The sequence below is a fragment of the Apis florea genome, unplaced genomic scaffold (genome assembly GCF_048593485.1).
Source record: "Apis florea isolate Af1SG1 unplaced genomic scaffold, ASM4859348v1 contig_3696_pilon, whole genome shotgun sequence".
NCBI lineage: Eukaryota > Metazoa > Arthropoda > Insecta > Hymenoptera > Apidae > Apis > Apis florea.
Genome location: NW_028256809.1, coordinates 3,010,717 through 3,038,196, shown reverse-complemented (window position 1 = coordinate 3,038,196; position 27,480 = coordinate 3,010,717). Strand labels below are relative to the sequence as shown.

Genomic DNA, 27,480 nt, shown 5'->3' with positions numbered 1-27,480 from the left:
ACGTTCAAATGTGTTAAATGATTATACATATATAAAATATTGAATTCTAAAGGAATTATTTCACTTTGTCACTCAAGTGATTAAATGATTAAATCGCTTCTATTATAAATGGACGTATATCTAAGTATTTCAAAACCCTGCATGTGTAACTGGTAACGCTGGCTCGGATATAATATAGTATACGGATTTATACGTGCGAAAACATGCGTATACATGTATACACGCACGTGTATAATAGTATACGTGTATGGTGTGTCTATTCTTCTATATTTTTTTGTACATAAAAGACATCTTCTAAATAAAATTAATTCCATTTTTTATGTCATTTATCGAATCCAATATATTTTTTATATTGAATTACATACTTGACATACTTTCCTAACAATATCATTAATTTTCAATTTTTCTCCAATTATACATATTTCCACACCACGATACACGTGTGTACATATGTATACATACGTATCTGCACCTACTTTAATGCGTATATATATATATATATATATTTTTTTTTTTTCTATATATATCTATATATAGTATATAAGATGTATATTTACATATATATATATATATGTATGTATGTATATATATATATATATGTACGTACACATATCGAAAGTACAGCAATAATGGACGGTTGAATATTTCCTACCTCGAAAATGTGGTTGATCTTCACTCGACGACTGAATTAGACTCGAGATATATGCAAAAGCGTGCCTCCTTTAGGGCGTCTTTTCATTGTTGAACAGCTCGGAGGTATATAAGTACCGGTTATTATAGCCAGGCACTTCGAACAGGTGTGTGCTAACACGACACTCATTTAAAATCTTTTTTCACGTAGAAAACTTTTTTGGATTGAAACGATCATTTTTTTTTTTTTTTTTTTTTTTTTGGAATGTGCGACTCCTCGATTATGATGGATCCATTCGAATTCGAGTTAAATCGAATACATTTCATCGATAAATTTTAAAACAAAAATACGTATCATTATTCTTAAACAAACACATATATCTCTATAAGATTAATTCTCACAATGTGTAATCTTTTAAAATTAAAATTTAATACCTCCTCTACCAAGAACAAATATAACTCGAATATTTAATGTATCATTAAAATGTTAATTTCCATAAATACTACCTTCTTTTATATCCAATCTTCATTGAACTGTTAACAAACTACGAACAAGTGTATCATCATCGACCCATCATCCTCAATTTCAGACCCACATTCGCGTAACTGCCTATCCATTCCTTGTCTTCCGTTCTACAAACCGATTTCGAATACATTTTCGACCACTTCCCAACAATTCGCCACTTTCTACTACTTCACGCTTCCTCTCAATGGTGCACGAAGACAAAGAGCGAAAAAAAAAAAAAAAAAAAAAACAAACGTGTGACGGACGCACGAATTCAAGGGAGATTCAAGGGAGATTCGAGTGAATGCGATGAACTTGATTAAGAGAATCTCAACTGTTACCAGGGACAGGTATCATGTGATAAGCGGAGGCAGACTGCAGGGGTGGCGAGTGTCTAACGTTGGAGGGCTGCGAGGGTAATTGGAGGGAGCGATAATCGAGGGCGGGTGCTGCTGGATGCTGTCCCTCTCTGTGCCGTCGAAGATCGACCTTCCTCTGGAACGCCTTGTCGCAGAGGCCGCATTGGAACGGCTTGTAGCCCGTGTGCTTGCGCATGTGCGTGATCAGATTGCTGCTCTGGGAGAACGCCTTGCCGCAGACCACGCATTTGTGCGGTTTCTCGCCTGGAACAGAAACATCTTTACATGTTAAAAAAAGAAATCGAGATAAATTAAGGTGGAACATTAGATAGAATTTGTGCTTCGCTGAATTATAATATACGGTTAATAGTAGATTTGGGTTGTGGATTAGAATTTAATTAAATAATCGAATATATTTATCATCAAAACTTATAACTCGAGAGTTAAAATCGAGGGCCGGTTATACTTGTAAGAAATTTTCATTCAAAATGATATTTTTTACAACATAAATCATTTTCAAAATTGAAAAGATAATTTCACACAGACAAAAATGATCCATTGAAGAAGTTCACAGAATGGAAAGCAGAGTTATTAAACGTAGAATTTCTTCACCGATTATTTAAACATAACGTTGTGATAATGTGGCGAAATATGGTATCCAAGTTGAATCGTAAATTGAAATAATCACAATAATGATTACATTAAAATAAGAGTTCGTAAAAAATACCATAAATATTACTGATATTATAGATATTATCAGTTGATCGGTGATATTTCACAAAGATTATCCGTATAATATTTTATTTTCCAATATATTCCTGTAAGAGCTCGACTCGAGTTTCGCATTCTCAACTCTTGCCACGAAGAAAAAAAGAAACGCAGCGGATGTCACTTTGCTCGACATTGAGGGAAAGGGATTGTTCGAGTGGCCGACGACAAACAGGTCGTCACGATTTATAGGTTGATTCAGGTGCGATCGTTTCACCTTGACTCATTATTCCAAATCGCATTCCACGTTCGTTAATCAAATTTGTAAACTGGTTCGCGTCGCATTTGCGATATCTGCCGATCTGGCAGACCGATTCGTCGTTAATCGATTCGCTCGACTAATTAAAAACGATGCACGCCGCGGAGTGTAATATCTCGTGTTATGATTAAATGATAAGACGTTCCGTTAAAAGAAATATGATACTTGTATGCAGATATGCTTGCAACGTATGTTATATTATTTTGCTATAGATATATTGAAAAATATTTTACTTTTTTTCATATATAACAAGCATATATTTTATATTATAATCATCGTGAAATTATCAATCGTTTAAAATTTAAAAACAAATAAATGCAATTCTTATTAGAAAAAAAACGTTATGTATTTTTTATATACGTTGGAAATATTAATATTATTATAATTATAGATCATTAATTCAATTTAGAAGTTAAAATGCGAAATCAAGGCATTTGTATCGAACGAAAAAAAAATAAATAAATAAACCTAATAGCATTATTGTTTAAAATTTTTAGTTATAAATCACAGAAGAAAGAAGTTTAAAATTGATAAAAAGACTACATTACACATTTAATTCATAATCAGGGATATCTTAAACATTGACGAATCAAATATTTAACTTTCACGATATTACTATATTATTTGATATGTGATTTAATTTCATATCTTGATTTTATAAAAAAAGATAGCAAGAATTGTTTTTCAATTATTTAATCAGCAATTAATTAATACATTTTACTTTCTTTCGTGTATACTTTTATTATTACAAATTATGCGCATTCATTAACCAAGTGCTTATTCTTATCATATTATACGGTCTTTATTTTAGATATTTTATCTATTACGTAAAAACATATAAGTGAATATATATTTATGCATAAATAAACCGTGGGTATTTCTGCAAATTATTATTTTCATAAATGTAACTATAAATTAAACATATGATATGGCTTATTGAATAGTTTAACGCGCTAATTTTTACTTTAATTAAACCAATTAGTAGAATGGAATTTCATTCTCAAAATTTTATATAATAACAACTTCACACTAGATACATACTTTTCTACATGTTGTATACATTTCCGATTTATTTATTCGGAAATGTACGAATATTCGCAATCTATCCACAACAAAGAAAAAAATTGAAGATTTTAAAACATTCTTTTTGAACCCTTCTGAAAATAAAAATGAAGATTTTTCACAAATATTTATGATGAATTAAGTTAAACTATTACAGAAATCAAATAATATTCGCAATATCACTCTAAAACCCGTTTTAAATACGTTCAACCGGGTATCAAGTGGTGATTCGCGCACATGCTGTTCCATGCAAACAATAGGATAGTTATTAAGCGCAGAGTTCGCCAAGTTTCCACGGTGGACAGCGCAAGAAATTCCAGGAAACTTAAATATTTGCTCGGAGTTGTTATCGGCAGGTTTTAAGAACGATCTTTTATGCGGATCGGGATAACCGATAAGATGGAAAAACTCGTTCGAAAGAGTCCTCGAATACTCGTCCTAACGATGATCGCTCGATAAATCGTGCAAACAGCCCTCTCTCTCTCTCTCTCTCTCTTTCTCTCTCTCTCTTTCTCTCTCCTTCTCTATCTCGACAAAATATTCCGTGTAAACAGTGGAACCGATTGTAAAACGATGATAAAATGGCTCATACGTAAGTCGCGTATCGCGTCCTGTTGTCGTTAAGATTCTATCGAGAAGAAATTAATTTTCGTCTCGGGCAACATCATACTGTGATCGAGCGACGTTTATCCGAGGGTGTAAAAACATGTACAAGGGAAGGGGAGGAAAAAAAAAAGAAAAAAAAGAAAAAAATGGAAAAAGTCTCATCGCGGTTTGCTCGTTTTTGCGATTTTATGCGATATTTGAGAATTTTTACGGGTGGGTATCGTTGAGAAGAATTAATAAGGGAAGGGAGAAAATTTAAAACCATCGATGAAAAGAGAAAATCTTTCGTTATTCTTCGGTATCTTTTTATAACAGCTAAACAATTCCCTTTGTTAAAATTTATATTTACTTTCAGGGATGGATCATAGGAGAAATAATCTCACTCCAATGAATTGAAATTTTTCAATAATCCAATTTTATATCAACGTTATCAATAACAATATTTTTAGTTATCAAACAACTTTCAATTGCAATTGAAAATCGAAGCGATAATTTCATCAAGCCTTTCTCAATTTCACTACGAATGGATTTCCTGATTGAGAAGAAGAAATATGCATAAAGGTGCACGAGTAAAGTGGAAAAAGCGTGAAAGCGTATTGAAAAAAAAGAAAAAAAAAAAGAAAAAATAAAAACAAAGCGTAAAAGTCTGTCCCACCGATAAAAATGTCATCAACGCGATGGTCACGGTTTTCTTCGTTTCCTTCGTATTCTCTCAGGGTACTTACACGTTATTGCTCGCGATCGATTCGCATCGATATATCATCAGACTTATCGAGTCCGCTATAAATACGAACAATAGCGGAACCGCGACGATGATGACGCCTTGTTATCGCAAGCGTTTGCTTCGTTTGTGTCACCGCTTAGCACGACGCGAGGAAAAATACCATTATCGTAATTGTTCGCCCGGCTTTCGATCCGCCTAACCCTTTTATAACTAATGAAAGATGGTTGTCTACGAGCATCCTCCCGTTCGAGCGGTTATTATCGAAATGATTTTCGCGCAAATTAAACATGGCGAACGCCGTACGTCACCGCGCGATTTTTCAATTACGATTTTAAATTGATAGACGATGGCCGATATATCGATCGAGTTGTTAACGATGCTTTTTTTAATGAGAGAATGAGATTGCATTGCAGCTTCCAAGCTTTTGTCCATTGTATCTAATTCACGATTATTTATATCTATAAATATAATAAACAATGATGATTAATAAAATATTTGCTCGAATAAAACAATTTTTTTGCAAAAATGCGCAATAATGAGTTTCTTGAAAAAAAAAAAAAGAAAAAAACTCTGAAGGAAATTTATGATTGTTTTCAGTTTAATAAAACAACTTGGGAAATGTTATTATTAAAATTCTGTAGGGAATTTAAAAATTATATGTACTAGAAAAGAAAAGGATCAAAAATATATCTATATATGTTAATTAGATTATGATTTTTCGTAAAAAGTATGTTGACTTTCCACTTTATTCAGAAAGATAAGGAAATCTTATTCAATGTGTATGGATAGATAATTGATTTTTCAAATTCAAAATATCTTTATCTTAAAATAAATTTTCGTTGTCATTATAAAGTAAACGTTTTTCTTATTTTCAATTTCGAATAAAAAATCATTCTTATTAATTATTTAGTAATTTATTATTAATTTATATTATTTTATAAAGAAAGAAAAATTTCTGGGACATTTAACAGGTAAGTAAGAGAAACTCTGGAAGGGAAAAAGGTTTTGATAGAACAGAATCAGTTGTGTCTTGGTATTCCGATCACAGAAACGCTCTATCCGCTTCATCGTCAAAGAATTCCACTTTGCATATTAGAGAGAAAATGTCGGAGCGGAAGTGCACTGTCTTTTCAAAAATTTTTTCCGTTGTCTATGATGGAATGACAATCCGCACTTTCAATTTCCCAAGAGAAAATCACCATGAAACGAATTCATTCTAATTAAACATCACAATTTTAAATGTAAATTATTTTAAATCCAATTTTATATCTCAACAAATATTTTCACTTGTCTGCAGAACAGCACTTGCACAGATATTAATAAATGATCATTTATTTCATTATATATTTTTCTATCAGAAAATGAACGACAGAAAAATTCTTGGTTATCTGATAAAATACGACCATGAAAATCGAATATGCAATTTGTTTTTTTTTTTACGTCTTGTTTGCACCTTGTCGCGAATTTTATCGCAGACAGAAGAAATTGATTTGAAATGGAATGATTTAAAAATATATCGATAAACAAACAGTGATCGATAATGTCTTTAGCTGGATTTTATTTGCTTTAATCGACTGGATGGATTTAAAATAACCAGATTAATTGAGATAATATGAATTAAAAAATGACTCAAAAAATTCGTTCGAAAAAATTACGATAAAAATATTTACGAAAACATCGCGATTATCGTTTGGAATGGAAGATTATGAAATAATCTTTAGAAGAATTGTGTGTGTGAAAAATAGAAAACGTACTATTAATTATTAATTGTCAAATAATCTTAATTCTACATCGATTAAACTTTTATCTTTAAGAAATATTATTTATCTTTTCTTCTTAAACTTTAAATTGCTATTGAAATAGGAAAAAAAAGTAAAAATATAAGAAACTAAAATTAATCGTTAATATATTATTAATTTATTAATAAAAAAGAAATTTGAAATTACGTTCTTTTAAATTTTATACTCATAAGATATTTATAATTTCATTTTCAAAATACAATTTGATCCCTCAAACTTAATAGAATTGAATTTTTTTTCATACTTGTTTTTTCACTACACCTATTAAACTTGATTAATTATACTTGAACTTGAACTGTGATCTCTGTATAACTTATTTTTTCCTCCTTTTTTTTTTCTTTTTTTTCCATGATTTACGTCTATGTTTGTGCGAAAGATAACGCCAAAAAAACTGACGTGTACTTTGTGAAATTATATGCGGGTGTGATAAACTTTAACGTTGCAACAAGGCAATCAAAACCGAAAAAAGGCACCGACAAAAATTGTAATCCTTCTGTTTCTTCAAACCTTCTTGTTATATCCCTAATCTATGATACATATCCCATTATCAATCTTCAATGTAATCAATAAATCTCATCGATTAAATTAACTTGAATTATCTTAGAATTGATATTATTAACAATTCTTAAAAATTATAAATATATTATTTCATTTTTAGATCATATCAAAAATACTTATAACAACAGAAATTAGAATAATTCTAAAAATCTTACTACTTAACATATTTTTAAAAAAGAACCAAACTTTTTTGGAGGTAAATACAAAGTTAAGGATAATAATTTGAGATATCGTTAATTATTTAATAATTAATCAATTAAAATATATAACATCGAGTATAAAAGGAATTAATCACTCGTTTAATCGTCCTATCCCATAATTAACCAGTCATTGATCGACAAGGATTATTCATAACAGGGTTAATTGCATTAATAGAGCGATGAAAAAAATGACGGATCCCTCGAAGAAGTATCGTCGAAACGAGTGAAACAATTCTCAATATCCCAGTTGCTCCTCGACAATTAAGGCCCCTGGCAATCTATGCGACGCCATTACATGAAGTTCATTAAGCGGCCGTTGCATAATTAAACGGATTGCTACCAAAACACACGCACGTGTCGACACACACGCGTATCCAGTGCTATCATTAAAATCGGCCACGAAGTAAACGTTTCAGACGGTAAATATTTAAGTCGACCGCTAAGGGCTCGGTAATGAGAGTCGAGATGGATCGATATATGGCCACGTATACTACTTGCGTAGAAAAGGACGGATACGAGCGTTCGTCGGTCGCTGACACACTTGATAAATATTACCCATCGGGTGAAATTGCTTTCCCATTCCTGTCCCTTCTTTAATACACGTTTACGCAATTGTGACTGTATCGTAGATAATTCCACCGTTTCTTATTTTCATCGTGGCGGATTTAAGATTTTTTGGTGGAAAATTATTTTCGATCGATCCAACAATTTTATCGAATAAATATTTTCTTGCACGAACGGATAAGATTTCCGCTGTTTGGTTTAGTAGATTTGGATTTAGTTTTAGTTAGTAGCTTAAAGTTAATAAATTAAGTGAATTTGATTCCGGGTTTAAACCAAAAGCTCAATTTAAAGATAAATACTTAGAATTTAAATAAAATTAGGGATAAATCTAATCTAAATATTAATTTAAACATGATCTGATATAATGTGCCATTTATAAATCTATATTTTGAATAGAAAAAAAAAATTAGGAAACGAAATATTCACGTGTTGAATAACAATTAAATTTTTATTCTTTAGAAGTAATTGGTTTAATAAACTTTGAGAAAGAAGAATCAATTACTGAGACTGATGGTGTACTAAGAATGCAAGAATCTTCGATCGAAACTTTCCGAATGCAAATAGGATAGTAAAATTCTTCGGTATTTCGATATAAAATAGTGTTTCATTCGGTTTTATTTTCTACGCAAGTGGACAATTTCAATGAAACTACATGTTAGGATATGCAATTTTCTACAATATGCGTGTATCGTGAAAGAAAGAATGTACACGTAAAACTTTGCCAATAACCTTTCTTAGATCCCTGCTTCCTGTTTTACGTTCTTCTTTCATCTATTTCTTTTATTTTCAATCGCTTATCACGATGCTTTCACGAGAAAACTTTTTTCACGTGTTATCTACTCAAAACGACTATAGGAGCGTTATTTTTCTATCAAGATGTTTTCCTACTTTTCTTCTTTCTCTTTCATACCATTTAAGAGCGATCAGCAAGAAACGCTGTAATGCCGATGCATTGCAACATTATATTTCCGTAATATCTTATGATTTAGATATTATTAATAATAACAGTAATTCTATCTTCTTTAATTTAATTTTAAATTTGACTATCGATTCTTGTTATACGAATGATACGAATCAATTAATATAAAGTAAAATTTATTTTTATTTTTTCCCCGATTATTAATAAAAATACTTTTAAGAAATTTTTAAAAAATCTAGTTACTTAAATGCTTAAAAATCTATCTAATATTATAAATATTCTCGTAATTCTTTATCGAGTAAAAAACTATCTTGTAATCTCTTTTAATTGATATTAATTAAAGAAAGAAAGAAAGGTAAAGTGAAGGAAAAAAGGATCAAATCTTGAAAAATTTCGTTGGATATTAAATCTGAAATAAAAATTCCAAATGTATCCTGTCGCAGGGGAGCTAAGAACAGGGTGGATACTGTGACGATGAGGCGTGTCACATCTCCCACAGGAATTATTTATACTACGGCGAGGCCTCATCGTAGAAAACTCCGGCAAACAATTTACAAACTGCGTGTAACCACTGTTCAGCCCGAACTTCTGCTTATTATCCCCCAAAGGATTATTACAGTGCCGCCATATTTTACAGTACAATTTATCCTTCGAGTTCAACGAATCACGATTCATTTGTACCCTCCGGTAGTCGTTGAGAACATCCTTTATCCTATATAGTCTTTTATCATGCTAGTAAATTGTGTAAAATTATATATATATATATATATATCTTTCTTCTCAACGATAATAGAAAACAATGTTGTAGAAATGTATGCGGATTTTAAATCGATTTAATCTTTTTTCGAATAAAATTTTGGTTCCCCTCGAGGGTTGTGTGAATGGTTAGATTGTAGAGATTTATGGAAATGGATATCGTAGAATATTGGCAATAAAGTGATCCAGATTTGTCTGTAAAAAGATTTTACTACTACTACTTATTTCATATTTTATATTACTTTTTTTTAAATACTTACATTCTTCTTTAAGAATATCTCAGTTTTGAAATAATTTTTTTAATATTTTATAAGTTTAAAACATTTGAATTTCGTTCATTGTATTTAACATTTTAATTTTAAATGTTTATATGTAGAACGCACATTGGCAAAGTTGTATTGAAAAATTTGCTTTCTATATATATATATATATATATATATTATGTTTAAAAATATATATATTGTATTAAAACATTTTTTTTAAATAAATTTCTAGCAAATTGAAAGTATTAGAAAGAGATATACAATGAAGATACGTCGTGTTAAAAATTCCTTTTCTTCAAATAATTAAATTATTTATACGTTTATTAGAATTATATTAAATACATATCTTAATAGTTTAGACGATAATTTATTTATGAATATTTATTACAAAATAATCGTTAACAGATGTAACGATAACGTAAAAAAAAAAAAAAGAAATAAAAGACATGATAAATTAAAAATTAAAAATTTAAGTCACGAAAAAAAAACGAAAGTAGAAAATTAGTTAATTGAAAGGAGATAAAGAGCGAAAATTATTTTCTACTAAAATGTCGTGGTTACCACATGATATATTTTAAAAGAACCGATATTTCCTCGATGTAATGACACACCACACGTGTCAAATGCAACAAAATGCAATATTAGATATTTTTTTTCTTTTAACAACTGCTAATCTCTCGAAGATTAAAATCAAAAAAGAAATAACATTTAAAACTAAAACTAGTTTCGTTCCATCGATTATTTCGTTTTGTGTTCACACCATTTTATTTTCTGCCGGCCCATTAAAATTCGATATCCGTCCACGTGGTGTTTTTATAATTCTCCGACAATTAAGTGCAATTATCCGCCAAGGCTGCTTTTATCGAAATTCCGCGAAAACCAGAGGAGCATACATATCGAAAAGCGTGTGTGTGTTCGTGTGCAGGTATATACGTTCGAGACTGATGCGATTCCGTGGCACGGTTCGAAAAGAAAAGGAGAGAAAAAGAAAAGAAAACACTGCAAGTGTGCGATGCACACACTCCAGGGTTATAGATTACGCAACGAGTCGTGACATTATTTTATCTAACCGTTAATTATGCGACGACTACAAGTTTTCGAACGACAAACGAGTTTTACTTTTGACCAAGAAATTAGAAACAGGAATTTTCCGAAGTGGACGGTGAATTGTGGGGTAATGGATGACTGTAAATATAGTAGTTTCGTGTAAGCGACCAACCTCTTATTCGGAAATCTCTAGAGAATTCATGTAATAATCTCTGTAATTTAAAATGTGTAAGACGAATCTCTTTAGCCTCTATAAATTGAAAATTGAAGAGTGAAATTCTTATTTTTCTTTACTTTGGTATTTGTATTTATAAAATATATCGAATTTGAAAATTTCGACTAGAAGAAATCTTCTCGAAAATTATAATTTTTTTTCTTGAAATTTTAATAATCGAGATTCCACATCATCGAATTAATTTTGGTTTTGAATCAAAATAGAGATTCGATTATGCTATTGCTCCTTTTTTTTTTTTTTTACATTTATTTTTTGTCATATCATTCGAATATTCGAAATTGTATTTGGATACTATACGTATAAATATAATATGTTTTACATATTCGTTTTAAGTGAAAATCGACAATGCAAATTATTATTTGATAAAAGTGAATTAGTAATATAAATCGAGTAAGTGCTACACATTTATACACTTTGTACATTAAAATGTTGCTTTATCAAAATGTAGGATGATATATGTGAAAATGAAGATATCGTTTATTTTTTTTAGAAATAAAAATAACAAGTTAAACGTTGATTCATGATGAATCTATTGAACATTCGTCGTATAACTTATTATTCAATATTTAAAATTTGTTTCGAACAATTAAAATATGAAAAAAATTGCAATATATTTGATATACAATAATCAAAATATTATATTATTCATTTAATCTTATTTAAATATTTGAAAGATAATTAAATTTTAAATATATTTGTTAATTCGTAATGAGAGCAATTATCGCGGTTAAAAAATTTTTGATAACGTGGAAAATATATTATCTGAAATAAAAATTATATGTCGTTGATATTTTATCGGTATATTTAAAAAAAAAAAAATAATAAATATCTCGTTCTTTTGCATATAATTTTTACCGATATTTCAGATGTTATATTGGTAATAATTGCAATAAATTACATAAAAAAATTCAACTGATATTCACAGTCGTGTTATCTAATACTGCCATTAAATTTTATATCCTACATTGGAAATTCATTTTTAAAAATATAGAATATGTAAAAGTAGTTATCAAGAAACTATGAAAACGTAATTTTATAATAATTCTTTTACATTTCAACTTCTATCTCAAATTCCATCATTTTCCAATCAACACAATGTTTCCAATATTACGTATTTTTTATATTATTAAATTTTGCGACGCTATAAAATAGTTGTAAAAAAATTATATATTGAATTTCTAGCATCCATGTTAAAATCATTCTTCGTCGATTAAAAATTAAAGTGTGGACTTTCTCGAGCGAGTAGATCTCTGATTAAAAACGAACAATTCCTGGAAAATCGTAATTCATTCAAAGTTAATTCAAAGCTCGCTCCTCGAGAGTGCGTTAAAAGCGGTCATAAATTGCCCGCTGTTTTCCTAACGATGAATCAATAGGAAGAAATCGCGTCGAGGAACGATTAAATTTGCATTGATAATTGTTCCGTGAGACGGGGGGAGGGCAAAAATGGTTTGGAAAGGACGGATAGAAAGGTGTCTCGTGCGTTCAACCCTTGCGATGCCTATGCCTAATTAAAAAAGGGAGGCGATCCTCGTGGCGGCCACGTGCCTAACCGGAAACTCCCCCGGACCGTGACAAACAGCGCGTTTCCATATCTTCTTCCGGCCGTTTTTCTATCGAGAAACACGATTGAACCGACGATTAAAAATATTTTCCACGCGAGATCATCAAGGTTTCATCTTTGGTTTAAATTCACTTTTGTTTGCGCATTTTACCATTCTCTTCTGTTCTATTTTTGCTTTACACGATAAATAAAAAATATAATCATTGAGATATATTTGTGGAGGGAAGAGAGCGAGATTGAAAGGTAAACTTATTATTTGGAATGAATCAAGAGACGTAGAGGATGCATCTAATGTTATAAAAGTAAGATAGAAAAGGAGCGATAATAACGATTCGACACTTTTTCTAATATTGAATTTTCCACGAAGAAATTTTAATTCTATTTTTCAATTGTGCTTTACGATTTTATCGCGTTCCTGTAATTGTGAAAGTTATATATACACGTTAAAATTTTACACACGAATTGTGTACGTTTTTACCGAATGACAATTATAAAAACTGTACTAATATATTCTCACCCCTAATACACTAATGCATTAATGGAGTCTATCGATTCCATCCCCTTACGAGCCTGTCTATAATTTATCAAGTAATAAAGGGTGAAACGTTTCGACGATTTTCCATAAAATCTTCGTAAAATATGCAACTTTTCTAAGTAGGGAAATCATCGTTCGGGATTGTACCATTCAATTATGTAGAAATGGTATTATCAAAGAATTTTTCGTTACGTTACATATACTCTATACACTTGTCTAATTTATCACGTTTGCTTAAATTTTATCCTATTATAACGTTATATAATATCATTATCGAAAACCAAAAAATAGAAGAAGAATTCTTCCATCCAATTTCTTCAATTAGAAAGAAAATTTGTCCAATTGTCCAAATTTTCCTCGATTCGAAAAGAATAATCATCAACAACAATCAATTTCGCAACTTACTGTTTCTCTAATACTCCTCTTCCCGACAAAAACTATTCCCGACAAAACACAGCCTTCTACCATAATAAATTTGCAGAGCACCCAACTATACGATGACCATGCGTGATTCACAGACATATGACATGGAGGAAGCGTCCACGATAGGTGCACACGTTATACGCAAGAGGGACGAGGACGCGTGCATCGAGGATGCGTTCTATTACACGTGCATACAACTATATATATATATATATAGTTGGGCATTAACATGCACGCGCCACGTCGATCAAAAAGGCGCGGTCTACAGGACGAGCCACGACAGCACGGGTTTTTCGGTATCGCTCGTTACACCCAGGGAACGCCGTGCATGCCACGTATCCTCGCCGATAAGCGTAATTTTGCCTCATCGACGACAGCTACGTCGCCTGTTCAACGGAAATCGGATGGACAATGGTCGACGAGGGTGAGCGAGCATTAGATTGATGCGCGCAACACGAAACGAATTTCTTCTTTTGAAAATTTGAAATTACGTATATGATAGATTGCGTCCAAGAAATTATATTGTTTTTTTTTTGGGGGGGGAGGGAATTTGGAAAGCAACGTGTAATAATTTAATAGAGAAATTCTGTATTTCTATGTGGTATCGCGATCCAAAAAATTGGCAAAAGAGATCGAAAGATTTAGAAAGATTGGCGTAGAGTTACGTGAAGAAGTTGCCAGAAATTTGGATTTCGAGAGAAAGGAAAATTAACGAGAGATGGAAAAATTGAAAAAAAAAAAAAAAAGTTGAGGGGTATCGTTGTGATGGGAATTTTACGAAGTGAACAGGAGGCAAGCTCGAAAAGTTGCCAACTCTAGTTGTCTTCGACATGTTGCAACGTACATTCGCAGTTTTCGACGATGGTAACGATGGGTGGTTGAATAATAGAGCGAGTGAGCATATTAGAAACGACACGACTCCCGTGAATAATTGAAAAACGAACGTGAAAGTTTCTTCAATTACGAAGCTAGTTGTGCTCCCAGACGAGAGAGCAAGTTTGTTTCAAGTGCGCGCCTTTCGTGCTGTTTTAGATGTTTTATCGATCGGGAATTGCTCGAAACGTGGGATATTTTGATTTATACCTTGACTATGTTTAGTTTATATTAATCGATATTGAGTTTTAAGCATTATTTTCGCAACAACTATTCATTGTCATCGTGAAATAATTTAATGTTAAATAATTTAAATAATTTTTGCTACGAGGATATATTATAGAATAGTTTTGTTTAACATGCGAGACTCACCGGTATGAATATAAGTGTGCTTCTTCATATCTGACTTCTGATGAAACCTCTTGCCGCAATATTGACAGGGATACGGTCTGGTGTCAGAGTGTATTAAAAGGTGAGTGCTGAGAGTGCTTGAACGCTTGAAGGCTTTTCCGCACTGTTTACACTGTAACAGAACGAAAGAATATGGTTATATAATATTGAAATATATATACATATATATATAAGAAGAAAATTGTACGACCGATGAAACTTTAATTAATTTATTTGGAATATCAGATAAATAATGGATAGATAAAAAACTCTTTTGATTATCGGTAGAGTAAAATGTTGTGCAATTTAAATTCGTTGGCAAAATTAAAATGCAATAATTTTGAAGCTCCTTCGAAATCGTATCAACTATGACAAAGAAACTTTTTATCTGTCCAGAACAATGAAAATAAATCATTATAAAGCGTATAATTACAATGGCAGATAAGTATTTCGCGACAATTCCAATTTTAAAATTCAATAATTTTTAAACACTCGTTTCCTCGATTCTAAAATAATTTTCTCCGCCGAAAAATTGAGATGGAACGTCATCCTCTTCGTTTAACAAGTAATAACTTTATAACCCCCAACAATTTTACGTATTTAAGATATCCATACGGTAAATAGAAATTATTTTCATCCTTCCTACCATCTTCGTTCTTCCTCTCCTTTCTTTTCTTTTCTTTTTTTTTTTTTCGTCAAGAAAAAAAATAATAATCAATTATTGTGGAAGAACATAATGCACAAATTAATCGCCCATCTTGTAGGGAAATCGGTATGTGGAAGGAAGAAGGCGGACGACACCGCGACGTCACGCGCACCTGTGTTCACGGAGCCTTGGGTTTTTCTCCTCGGGGCTTATTGTCACATGGGCGCCAGTCCTGACAATACCGTCGAGGCGTGTCTCTTTTCACGATACACGCGTAGCTACATGCGTGGAATCGCGTACGAAACCGCTTTAGCGGGATATTATTACGAGCGTGCACCGGTACCGGTACAAGCGAGCTGCGAGTACGCATGATTCACATCCCTCGTCGATCAATAATGAGGATATCGCAACGATGTTAACCCATCGCGATGGATTCGAACATCCTTTGGACGAGTATATTAGGATTATTATTCGAAGAAACATCTGATTCGTGCGAAGATCGAAGGGATCGTTGAATGGACGTTTTGTGTATTAAGATTTCATTCAATTTTAAGTAGAAAATCAAATCCATATTTTCCATTTTTTTAAAATTCCATTTTTAAAAATCGTATATTATTGATGGTACTATATAAAACTTGCTAAACAAAAAGAATAAATAAAATTAAAATAATTAGAAATATGTATTATAAAATTCACGTATCTTTAATGATCGTGAACAAATTATACAAGCAACCAAGAATATTCCACCTGAATAGATTCATTATGATTGAGTTTGAAGAAAATTCTGTTTTGAAATGAAAAAAAAAAAAAGGAAAAAATCTTGTACCAGCACAAACGTTCGCGCCAGAAAGAAAATGAGATCGAAGAAGGCGCGGGGTGCTTTTTGCAACGATCGATGCTTCTTCGGGGAAACCTCGAAACGGACGATTTATAAGCTCTTTAGAAGCCATTACACGTTCTACGGTCTCCCAGAGGGACACGCGAACGAGTTTCGGTGAACTTCTTCGGTGTCGTCCAAATGCGGCGCAATCGTAAGCTGCATTCTGGATGACTTTGGTACTCGAACAGTTTCGAGATCTCCGAGAAGCATTCACAGTTCCGTGAAAACTTATTTAATCCATTAGTAACGCGACATTTTATATCTATCTAATCTTTTTCCTCGATCAATCGCAATTGAGAAAATTTCTTGATTTGTGTGAAAATTTGTCAAAAATCTCGTACTTTCTATTTTTGCCATACTTACTTTTTTTGCATCGATTCGTTAAATATATTAAACATCATGAAATATGTGTTATGAAAAAATTAATAGTTTATGCTGTTAAATAATAATAAGTTTTCAATGATAAATATACTAAATTGAAATTATCACGATACCTGTTTCTTGTTATTGGAATAGCATGTTTCTTTCAAAGAACTTTTTTCAAAGAACACGCAATGCGTCCACTAATCATCTTCGATAAAAAGATGATGGATCACGAATGATATTTCTTATATATACTAATTTGGAAAATTCACACACGACTTCTAAATATTGGAAAATGATCAAATAAAAGATTTAAACGAATCTTTTTAATTTTTTTAAGAAGAAGAAACATTTAACGTTCAACAACATTTCTTGCAATACAAGATTTTATTTAAAAAAAAAAAAAAAATAGATGAAAGTTTGGCATTCAGAGATTTTTTTGTTCATCTTTAATTCATATCGATTTTAAACAGTGCAGTTTTAAGACGTAATTAATAATGCCATGTTATCGCGTATATAAAATTTGATATCGTACAATTTCTCTTTGCTCGTATCGAATTAAGCAATTAAGATATAACTTTTAACGTTCGAAGAAAAAATTAAAGTTGTTATGATTGTCGCTCTACAATTTCGAACGATATCTTCGAACAATATAATACGGAATCTGCGTTCACGTGCATAACGGTATATAACACTGTCGAATGACTGGAGTCGAAATATCACGGGATATTTGTAAGCGAGGCATTAAAATCCAGGTCAAAACGTATCGTTCGCCGTAAAGATTGAGAAAAATAATTAACCATTCGTTCGTAATCCTGTTTCTTTCCGTTAAATTTTATTCATTCCTTTATATCGTGTCGAAATAAAAATTTAAGATAAAATTATCAAAAACCAAAAGAGAAGAAATTACACGAATAAAATTAATATACGGACGAATTACTGCATCTTTATTATTAATTAAAAAATTAACGAAAAAATTATAGTCATATTATTCGAAACGCAAATGCTTCACCCGCAAAAATTCTTCCTCCCTCACTGTGAGAGTTTAAACACACGGTGATAAAGCTTGACCTGCATCCTACACGCGCGCTCAAAGAAACGGAAATACGTGTATAAACGCTTATAAACGTTACGCGTACCCCTTTCATGTCCGAATGTGTTTTCTCTCGATTTTCGTGAAAGGAGGGGGAGGCTGCTAAATCGAGTGCGGTTTCCGTGTTGCGAAACGATGTTTCCGATCGAAATATCGAGAAGAAAACGATGCGGTTTGGGAAAAATTTTTGGACGGTGAGCCCGATTCGAAGGGGGTCGGTCTTTTTTCGGCCGGAATCAGGATCGTGTGACGCGCGTGTGCCCCAGATATCCTAATATGTACGCCGGTTGTTACGTGTCGCGCGTAAAACAGCGGCCAACCGAGTTTCTACTTCCATTCAATCAGCCGTAATTGCCCCCGCCGCCTTTTGTCGAGTTCCGACATTCGTCAAACGTTTGACCCGCTTCTCCGCCGCGTCACGGTCGCGCTTTGGAGAAGAGAAGTTTGCGCCGATCGCGTGACCACCGCGGTTGATTTCACTTCTCGCGTATGCAAATATAGGAGAAGGGGGGGGGAGGCGAGGATTTGCGGAGGATGGAGAGAGTTGGGGGTGGTGTCGATCGACCGATTTCCGGGAGGGGAAAGTATCCTATGCGTGTGATCGAAAAGATGGAATATTATGGATACTTAAGGATACTTTTGGTGCTGGTGACATTTTTTACAGCGTGTGATGCGCTGTATTATAGAGTTATTAATGATTAATGTTGCTTCTGTGAATTTAACTTTTCACACGGTGTGATAATTTTTATTTAAAAAATGAAAGTACATGGTGGCTATGATATTTGAATTGAACGAAGGAATAAAAGGAATTATTGGATGGAAATAAAATTTAAGATAATACGTTGTATATTAATTTGTAATGATTAGTAAATGTTTCGTGATGCGTTTCGTATAATTATTAAACATTTGTTTTTCGTTATTATTTTTATCATTTTTTGTTTCGTTAATTTATTCCTTGCCTCTTTATATAATAATATTATTACGTGTTATAGATATAGTATTTTTGATATTTCTCGATATTTTTCGATTTAATGACCGAAAATTGGCAAATAATTAATAATTTTAGCGATTAGCTCGTTTATTTTACATAAAACGATTCCGATAAGAAGAAAATATAGTGAAAAATTTTCAAACTATGGAATTTCGACAAAAAAATAGATTATATTTTTTATTTATTGAAAAAATATCGATAGACTACTTTTTTTTAAAGAATCTTTTACTCACATTTTCACTTATCACTTATAATTTCACGTATACTTACTTCCAGTATTTAAATAATTTAACGTCAATTTATGTCGAACAAATACGCGTACGTAACCTAAATGATACTTAAAAGCTTTTGTTGCGATAACACTTTTTCATTTTAACTACGACAAAAGTGGCAGAATCTACCAGAAGAAAAATGACTAAAGAGATGCGTGACAAGATTATTATACAAGGGAATATATACGTAAGCAGTGACAATATTGATAGAGATATAAATTCAAGCAAAAAAAGATTGTCAACAAATTGTCTTTGTCATTGTGTTTTAAAAACCTCTTTTAAAATGAAACAAACTCGGAAATATTAAAAGAAAATATTATAATTTAACAAAAAAAAAAAAAAAAGAAAAGAATATACCAAATTTTCTATAATATACAATAAAACATAAACTATCTATAATAATATATATTTAAATCTATTACAAAGAGATGATTAATGCACGTGATATCATAAAAATAATTAAATATGTATACTATACTTCTTTCTGAATAAAAATCACTATTAATTTTAATTCAAAAACAAATTTTATTAAGAATATAATGTTCTTTTGATTATAAAATGAATATCAATATTGATATAATTGATTTTATATAGAGATTTCATATAGCAATTTTTCTACATAAAATAAAAAAGAAAAGAAATAAATCTTTCAAAAATTACTGTTCAAAAGCGTTGGTTGATCGCGATTTTTTTTTTTTTACGAGGGTGTTAAAATAGGGTGTTTACGAAACTCATAAAAAGATTCTACGCGAGAATGCAAAAAAACGAATAGTCGTTATTTGGTTTCGACGATCAACTGAGAGAAACAGAACACGAAGGTTTTGCAAAGATTTCCTAGAGTGATAGCATCATAGAGTTCCTCGAAAAACTGTCAACAACTTCAATTGTGTTTGACAATTCGAATCGGATTGTACTCGTTATTCTTTTCGTTCTTTTAATTCACTCTGTTATTTAAATTTATCTAGAATAGATTCTCGTCTTATTGTTAATGAGAAATTTATTGCTGTATACATCGATAGACAATTCATTCTTTAAAAAAAAAAAAATGATAAAAAAGAAAATGAAGAAAAGAAAATCGTCAAACAATTAATTACACGTGCTTATTTCTTTCTCAAAAATATCCTTCTAGCCTTTTATTTCTATAAGATTTAACGGAAAAGAAGTTCCTCTGGCATAAGGAACTTACCTGGAAAGTCCTTTCCGAAGAGGAAGGCGGCGTCAGCGGTGAATGATGGATTGGCCGAGTGATTACAGGCGTCGAGGACGGACTCCTAGATGATGGTACTCTAGTCTCCTTCGCTTCTCTCTCGCACACTGTTCCCGGCGACCAAATTTCACTTTTTCGTCCTATGGTGGACGATACATCGTTTGCTTTAATACTCAAATTCAACGGAGCTTCTTCTTCTGCAAATAATATTAAAAAGAATTTGTTCTAAGTATATCGAAAAGAAGTATATTTCGAGAACATTATTTTAAAACGGATTAAATTTTGAAAATCTTTTCGATATTTATTAATTATATTGTTAAGCGATAATTAAAAAATACTGTCATTCGACAATAAATTATTCTTCGAATAATAAAAAGAATATAAATTTATTAATTTCAAAAATTATTTTTCTCTATAAACAGATAACTCATTACATTCGAAGAAATCGTACATTTAACGATAAATCATCCAACATTTTCTATCAACATTTTCTGATAATAAATAATTTCGCGCCAACTATTTCATTACAAAAGCACTTTACACGTATCTATATAATAACGAATATCTCGTCGGATGATTAATTTGTTATCATTTAAGGAGAATGCGCAGAAGTTTCGCGCATGTATATGCATAATCGCCGGCCATTATCGAAATCGATACGATATTCACTAAGGAAAAAGATTCATAATTGGTTTAATAGATAGTTTCCTCTCCACTCTTGCGATACGCGTAAATGTTTACGAGTCGTTCGTCAAAGTATTGCTCACGAAATTAGGATATTATCTACATATTGTACTTACGACCGAATTGGCCTCTTTTTCAAGACCTTCGCATATCTCTACGACTCTTAATATCTCGTGGGAATCAGATTAACTCTCGCATTTCATTTTTTTTTTCTTTATTTTTGAATTTTCATAAAATATGTGCTTTGTAAAAATAAAAATCATTTATGTGATTGATAGAAATGATAATCAATCGTCGAATAGTGATTAAAAATATTAATTGAAGGATTCGTAATGAAAATTATTCTCATTAATTTTTTCCTAAAAGTATAAAGAAATACTACAACTTGTATATGATATACTTTATATTCTTATCGATCAAATAACAAAACGAATAACACTTGACGGTAAAATGAACGGTCAATTAAAAATCTAATTTCACACTCTAAGTTCAGAAAATTGAAGTTATTTACACCACTTCCCACTTATACGTTATATGGAGTTGATTCATGATTCAGGAAATTTTAATTCTTTTGTATTTTATACGAAAAAATTTGTTTAATTTGTATAAATATTCGTATTTTTAAAATAAATGATGTTACATCTATCAATCATTTATTTATAAAATACTCAAAATAACTTTGTTTTTTTTTTTTTTATAAAGAACCCATTAAACCAGCTAATTATTCCGTTTAATTTTATAATTATAAAAAAAACATGATCTATTTAACCTTAATTTAATTTAATTTTAATTGTTAATAAATATAAAATATACGCATGCTAGAAAATTGAATATCCCAATTTCTTGACCAATAAAGATAAATATAAATAACAAGAAAAAAAACTTTTGGTTCTAATAAATTAAAATTCTCACCGAATTTCGCTTTTTCCGGAGTGCATCTTCGCGGTGAGCCAGTTCCGGAGGTGTTCAAAGGTTCTGGATGGATAGGTGAGCAATTTGCAACTGGTGTGGTTTGCTGGTTAGTAACCCTCGAGGGTGACACCAGGGAATGAGGGAGCAGCAGACTCACGTGTCGAGCCCACCATGCGGTCCCTGTCGACCCGTAACCCCCATACATCAGGCCGCAACGCATCTCTGAAAGCCAGGAAATTTCGATTAACCAACCTATCAACCTCCCACCTTTCCATTGGCCAACGGTTAATTAACTGGTGTGGGTGGGAAGAAAAACGGTTATTTTTAGTGAAACGGGAATGGCTTACTTGTTAACTTGATTGTAAGAACGGTACTTGATTATAGGAAGTGTTATTCTGCGCCCATTGTAATGGATGTAAATATTATGATTGAGGAGGAAATTGTTGGATTGAGAAGTGTTTCGTTTCTAAGTTTGGATAATTTCATTGATTATTCAATGATATTCTAAGTTTGGGTTAGATAGAGATAAGTTAAATGCATGACGTAACGATGTAATTAATAGGCGAATAATTGAGGGATTTATTTATTTTAAATGTTGCCAAATAAAAATCAAATAAAGAATTATAATTCGAATCGCTTGTATATAAAGCATTCTATAACATTTAATAAGTGTATGGGTTAAACATTTTTAATCATTTTTTCATAAAATAAGTATGAATTTATATCAAGTAATTAAATAAATTCTGTCTTTTATGATATAAAAAAAAATACAATAAAATAATGAATAATTCATAGGATGTTATCATACAAGTAAATGCGAATAATTGTCAAGACTTAAAATTATGATGAATTGCACTTAAAATCATCCATTCCTTCATTTCTTCTGAATTCGATCGTGCAACGAGAAATATTTGCAAAAAAAATTTTCAAGATTTACAATGATATTTGCGAATGAAAAAAATCACGATTCTTTACGATATTACATATCCTTTTCTGTTAATCAAAGTGTAGTATATTTATCTTAACGAATATTAAATTAAATTCCTACATTTCTTTTCTTTTCCCCGATTAAAAAGAAACTTTCACGACACAAGATGCAGAACGTGTTACCTCGAGCGGCGGCCGTGGTGGTCAACGGCAGATTCTGAAGCCTCGCGTCGGGATTACAGGTCGAGACGAGGGTGAAAGCGCTGAAACGGTCCGGTTGGACGAGGCTCGTGGAGGAAACCGAGGAAGGATTGGAGGATGTCGCGGTGCTCAGGCTGCTTCCGGCCGCGCCAGGACTCCAAGGCGAAGTGACACTTGGGCTGCTCGGTGGTGAAAGTGTGGCCGGGGGTGATAGAGCGGCCGCCGGAACTCCAATGGCGCTGTAGTGAAGTTCCGGTTTCATGTACCAAGTTCGCGGTACCGCTTCTGATGGACATTACATTTTTCCGTTATTTCGAAATTTTGAGATTCCTTCAAAGATTAGCTTTAATGATCACGCAAGGTAAATTGATCGGGCAACCAAAGAAAGTTCTTTTCTCCTACGATGAGAAATTTTATATTATCTTTAAGAAAGATTCAATTTTTATAAAATACTTCCTTTTTTTACTCTTTCTCGTAAGAAAAAGAAGAATTTTCTTGGATACCTAATACTTTTTTTACCTCGATAGATTATTTAATTAATTGTACATAATTTTTAAAAACTTATTAATTTTTGCTATTTTACAATTAGAATTTATCCGTTATTGTTATCAAGTTAATATTAGGATATTGAATTTTATTGAATTACCAATTTTAATCGATATGAAAATGTGTAACGATTATTATTAAAGAACACCGTTGTTGTTAAATTAGAAATTAAAAAGAAAAGAGGAATAGCGTCTGTTCTGCTTTAAAATAGATTTATATTACATTTAAATGCGAGCCGAGTTAATGTATTATTCTCGCGAATCATAGGAAGCCACGGCTATCAGATTTATAGGAAAAATCACAAACATGCTCCTCCCTCGAACGAGAACTGTGAATTATACATCGTAGAAACATGCGTGCACGTATCCATCCGGGAGACATAACTCTAATCTGATCGTAAGCTGAAACGGGCGTGATTGCTCGACGAACTTTATTCGCGACGAGGTTCGATAAACCGACAATCAATAGGATCTCATCTATCCATCACCTATCCTTTTAAAGCATAAAAATCGAAAACAAAGTAAAAATAAATTACACCATGATATCTCGTGAATTGTTTTTGTACATAGATTATGAAAAATGTACATTATGTTTTTAAATAAAGGTCTTTAACTATCACACGATAATCCTTTTTTTATTACCTTTTGCAACGTTAATATTTTATAATAATACGTAGATACATTCTGATGTTAAAAATATAATAAACAACGGAAAATTGCCCGATATGGTATGAAATATATTAAAGAGAGAAATCGTTCGAGAATAATTATTTCACCTCTGTATTATACTTTATATTATATTCATTTGAAAGATATGAAAGAAATACGAGCATGCAAGAAAACATGAATCATGAAGTCGAAGGTTTTTCAGGTAATAGATAACAGGTATACGTCTATGCGGTCTAATAATCGTGCCTCATTGTTTGAATAAATCTGTAATGCGATTTGCAAACATGTCTGTGTCAGGTATACGAATAGAATGGTTCCTGTTTTGCGTAGATAACGAGCCGTAATGTCCAAGCTCGATGTCAATCACCGACCATTATTTATCGACTCAGTTTTACCATTGCTTGCATACTGTTAATATCGTTAAGAAAAAGAAAAAAGAGGCATGAATATAACTGTAATTATCGTTGAACTACAAACGGGACTCTTCGACGTATTGTCGTTCAATTTTCCGTGGACAAAGTGGGTCGTTGACGAGCTATGCTATTTCTTCGAATTTTTGTTTTTATTATTATTGACACTTTGTTGTAAAATTTTGACAAGCTATTTATCGCTAATTAGATCAGAAAATGCATATGATAAAAAGTATGAAAAAATATATATATATATATATATATCTATTAGGCAATTTTTATATTCTTGATATGATATTTTAAAAACTCAAATAAATGGACATCTATTTATATATTTAGAAAATTCTACTACTAAGTATTTTGTATTAGTGTTTTATTTAACTATATTTTTTCCACGGAGCAAAGATTAGAAATAGAATAGGAAAGTCAACATTCTCGAGCGAGGAATAGATATTTCGATCGATTCGACTGTTCATTGTTTGCCAACTAATTACTGGAAAAAATAGTCAGTAAAGTCAATTTACACGAAATCTCGAACGCGATCCGAATCGATTCGATAGGCCGTCGAATTTTTGGTTCGTTAAAATATGTATAAACAAGTGTCCAAATAATCAAATGTCAGTTTTCGTCTCCGAGACCAAGTAACCGAAAGATTTTTAATCGTCGACACGAACAGCTGTCCACTAAAAATCTAGCATATAAGTATAGATTATTAAACGGATTATGCAAACACTTGATTTATTTCATTTGAATAGAGGAGAAATTGAATTTGTCGAAACGAAAAACAAGCGGATGATCGAGATTATATTTGATCTATTTTTTTTTTAATTTTTTCTTTGAAATTACGAGTGATTCTTGAGTATTCTTTTATTTATTTTTCTTTTACGATATTGTTATTATAAATTTTGAGAGATTATATCAAATATTAAATTATATATATTTATTTAAACATTGTAAAAAAATTTTTGTTTGTAATTTAAAATGTTGAAAATTTTAATGAACAGAAATTAATAGTAATTAAAAAATTTAAATTGACAAATTAAATATCAATGTTTTTTCACTGCCAAAAAATCAATGACGCGAGAGTTCAGTAATAAGAAGTAATCTGATTAATCTGAGACTATTATCCGCTTTTAATATAAAATTAAATTTAAAAATTCTTCTCTTAAGTCATACAAGTTCGATATTTTTTTTTTTTTTTCAATTATAATTGTACATATCATATGTACTTTTAAAATCATAATTATGAGAGAAAAATTCAAAAATTTGTTTATAATAATTTCTAACGTATCATCATTTCTTTCTTTCGGAATGCTATAATCACTTTATTTTTCAAAACACAAGGAAAAAGTTAAGATAACTTCAACGTCATTACTCAACGTTTCAGTTACCAGTACCAGAAATAACACAAGGCCAGCCGTAAAAATTCATCATAAATTCAAACGAAGGCGAAATTCATTTTCTCAATCACCGGTATCATCTATCTACTCGTCTCTTTGCACAACAGCATCATACACTTCTCGCCAACCCATCAATTTTATCACGCGAACAAAAACATGAACATGAATAAAAAAGAACTCACCGCACATTGCTTTCAGTTGGTCGATCGATTAGTCCTCTAAGTCCTCCGATTGTTCATGGAGGCGAAAAGAGCGAGTCTGTCCTCTATACCGGCACTAGATCCCTGGGATATCCGAGCACAAACGATATCCGTCACAATCGATAATATCGATTAATCGATCAAATCCACAGACAGTCCAAGTACACGTACAGTTTTTCCCATTCACTAAGATCGACTCTTCCCTGGCGATCCTCCACGTGGTTCGCCAAGGTCGCGGCCTGGTTTCCGGTTCACGCGACTCAGTTCGACGAAGAACACTTTTCCAAACCACGGATACGTATTCACTATTTCTTCCAAAATGTAAACTTATTTTTTGATCTTTTTCACTAAAGACCGACTATTTCTCCTTTTACAGCTATATAATTATTATCAATTTTCTTCTTTAAATGGATAAGAATAAGCAATATTGGAACGGAATCGAGAGGATGCAATGATCGAAGAAGAGTAAAGCAGTTTCTTAATCTGACGGTTGTCCCTTTGGCCGATCTTCAGGAGGATGCTCTTGGAGCGTCCTGGCTAAGAGCAGGACCCTGACTGACCCCTGTCTGGCCGAGGAGGGTACACGCACGGTCTCGCGTGGAGCGCGCGTCGCAGTCTGCTCGGCTGCTTACCTGCTCGGGTTTCTCTCTTCTCACCTGCGCGTCTCTTTGCTACCTGGAGGCCACGCCTACCACGGCTCACACGCGGCTGACATTAGCCCACGGTGAAGTGGCGTGTTGGTGGGGTAACCGCTATTTCATCCCCTCTCGATCGAAAGAGGATACGAGCGGTGGAGAATCTTCCTTCCTCTTTCGCGCGCGCGTAGGTTTTTGAGAATCACTTTTCTTTTTTTATTCTCTGATATATTTGACGAATTGTAATGATTTTTTAAATTCAAGAATATGGTGGTGGTTGAAAAGATATTTTTCAATTCATGGAATATTATTAGAGAATAGTTTGGAAACAAGTGATATCCACCATATTCTGAATCGAATCTCGAAATAATATTGTTGATGTTGTTTTCGATTCGTATTCGATTTA

General features: G+C 31.9%; 1 protein-coding gene across 1 annotated transcript; it reads right to left on the bottom strand.

Annotated features, from left to right (window-relative positions):
- Positions 1-27,040, bottom strand: LOC100863000 (uncharacterized). Its single transcript, XM_012491876.3, has 6 exons — positions 26,422-27,040; positions 23,198-23,500; positions 22,088-22,309; positions 20,471-20,688; positions 15,022-15,172; positions 1-1,758 (listed from the first exon to the last, which is right to left on the bottom strand). The coding sequence occupies exons 1-6, from the start codon at positions 26,426-26,428 to the stop codon at positions 1,466-1,468; spliced, it is 1,194 nt and encodes a 397-aa protein (XP_012347330.1). The 5' UTR covers positions 26,429-27,040; the 3' UTR covers positions 1-1,465.
- Positions 27,041-27,480: the final 440 nt, after the last annotated feature.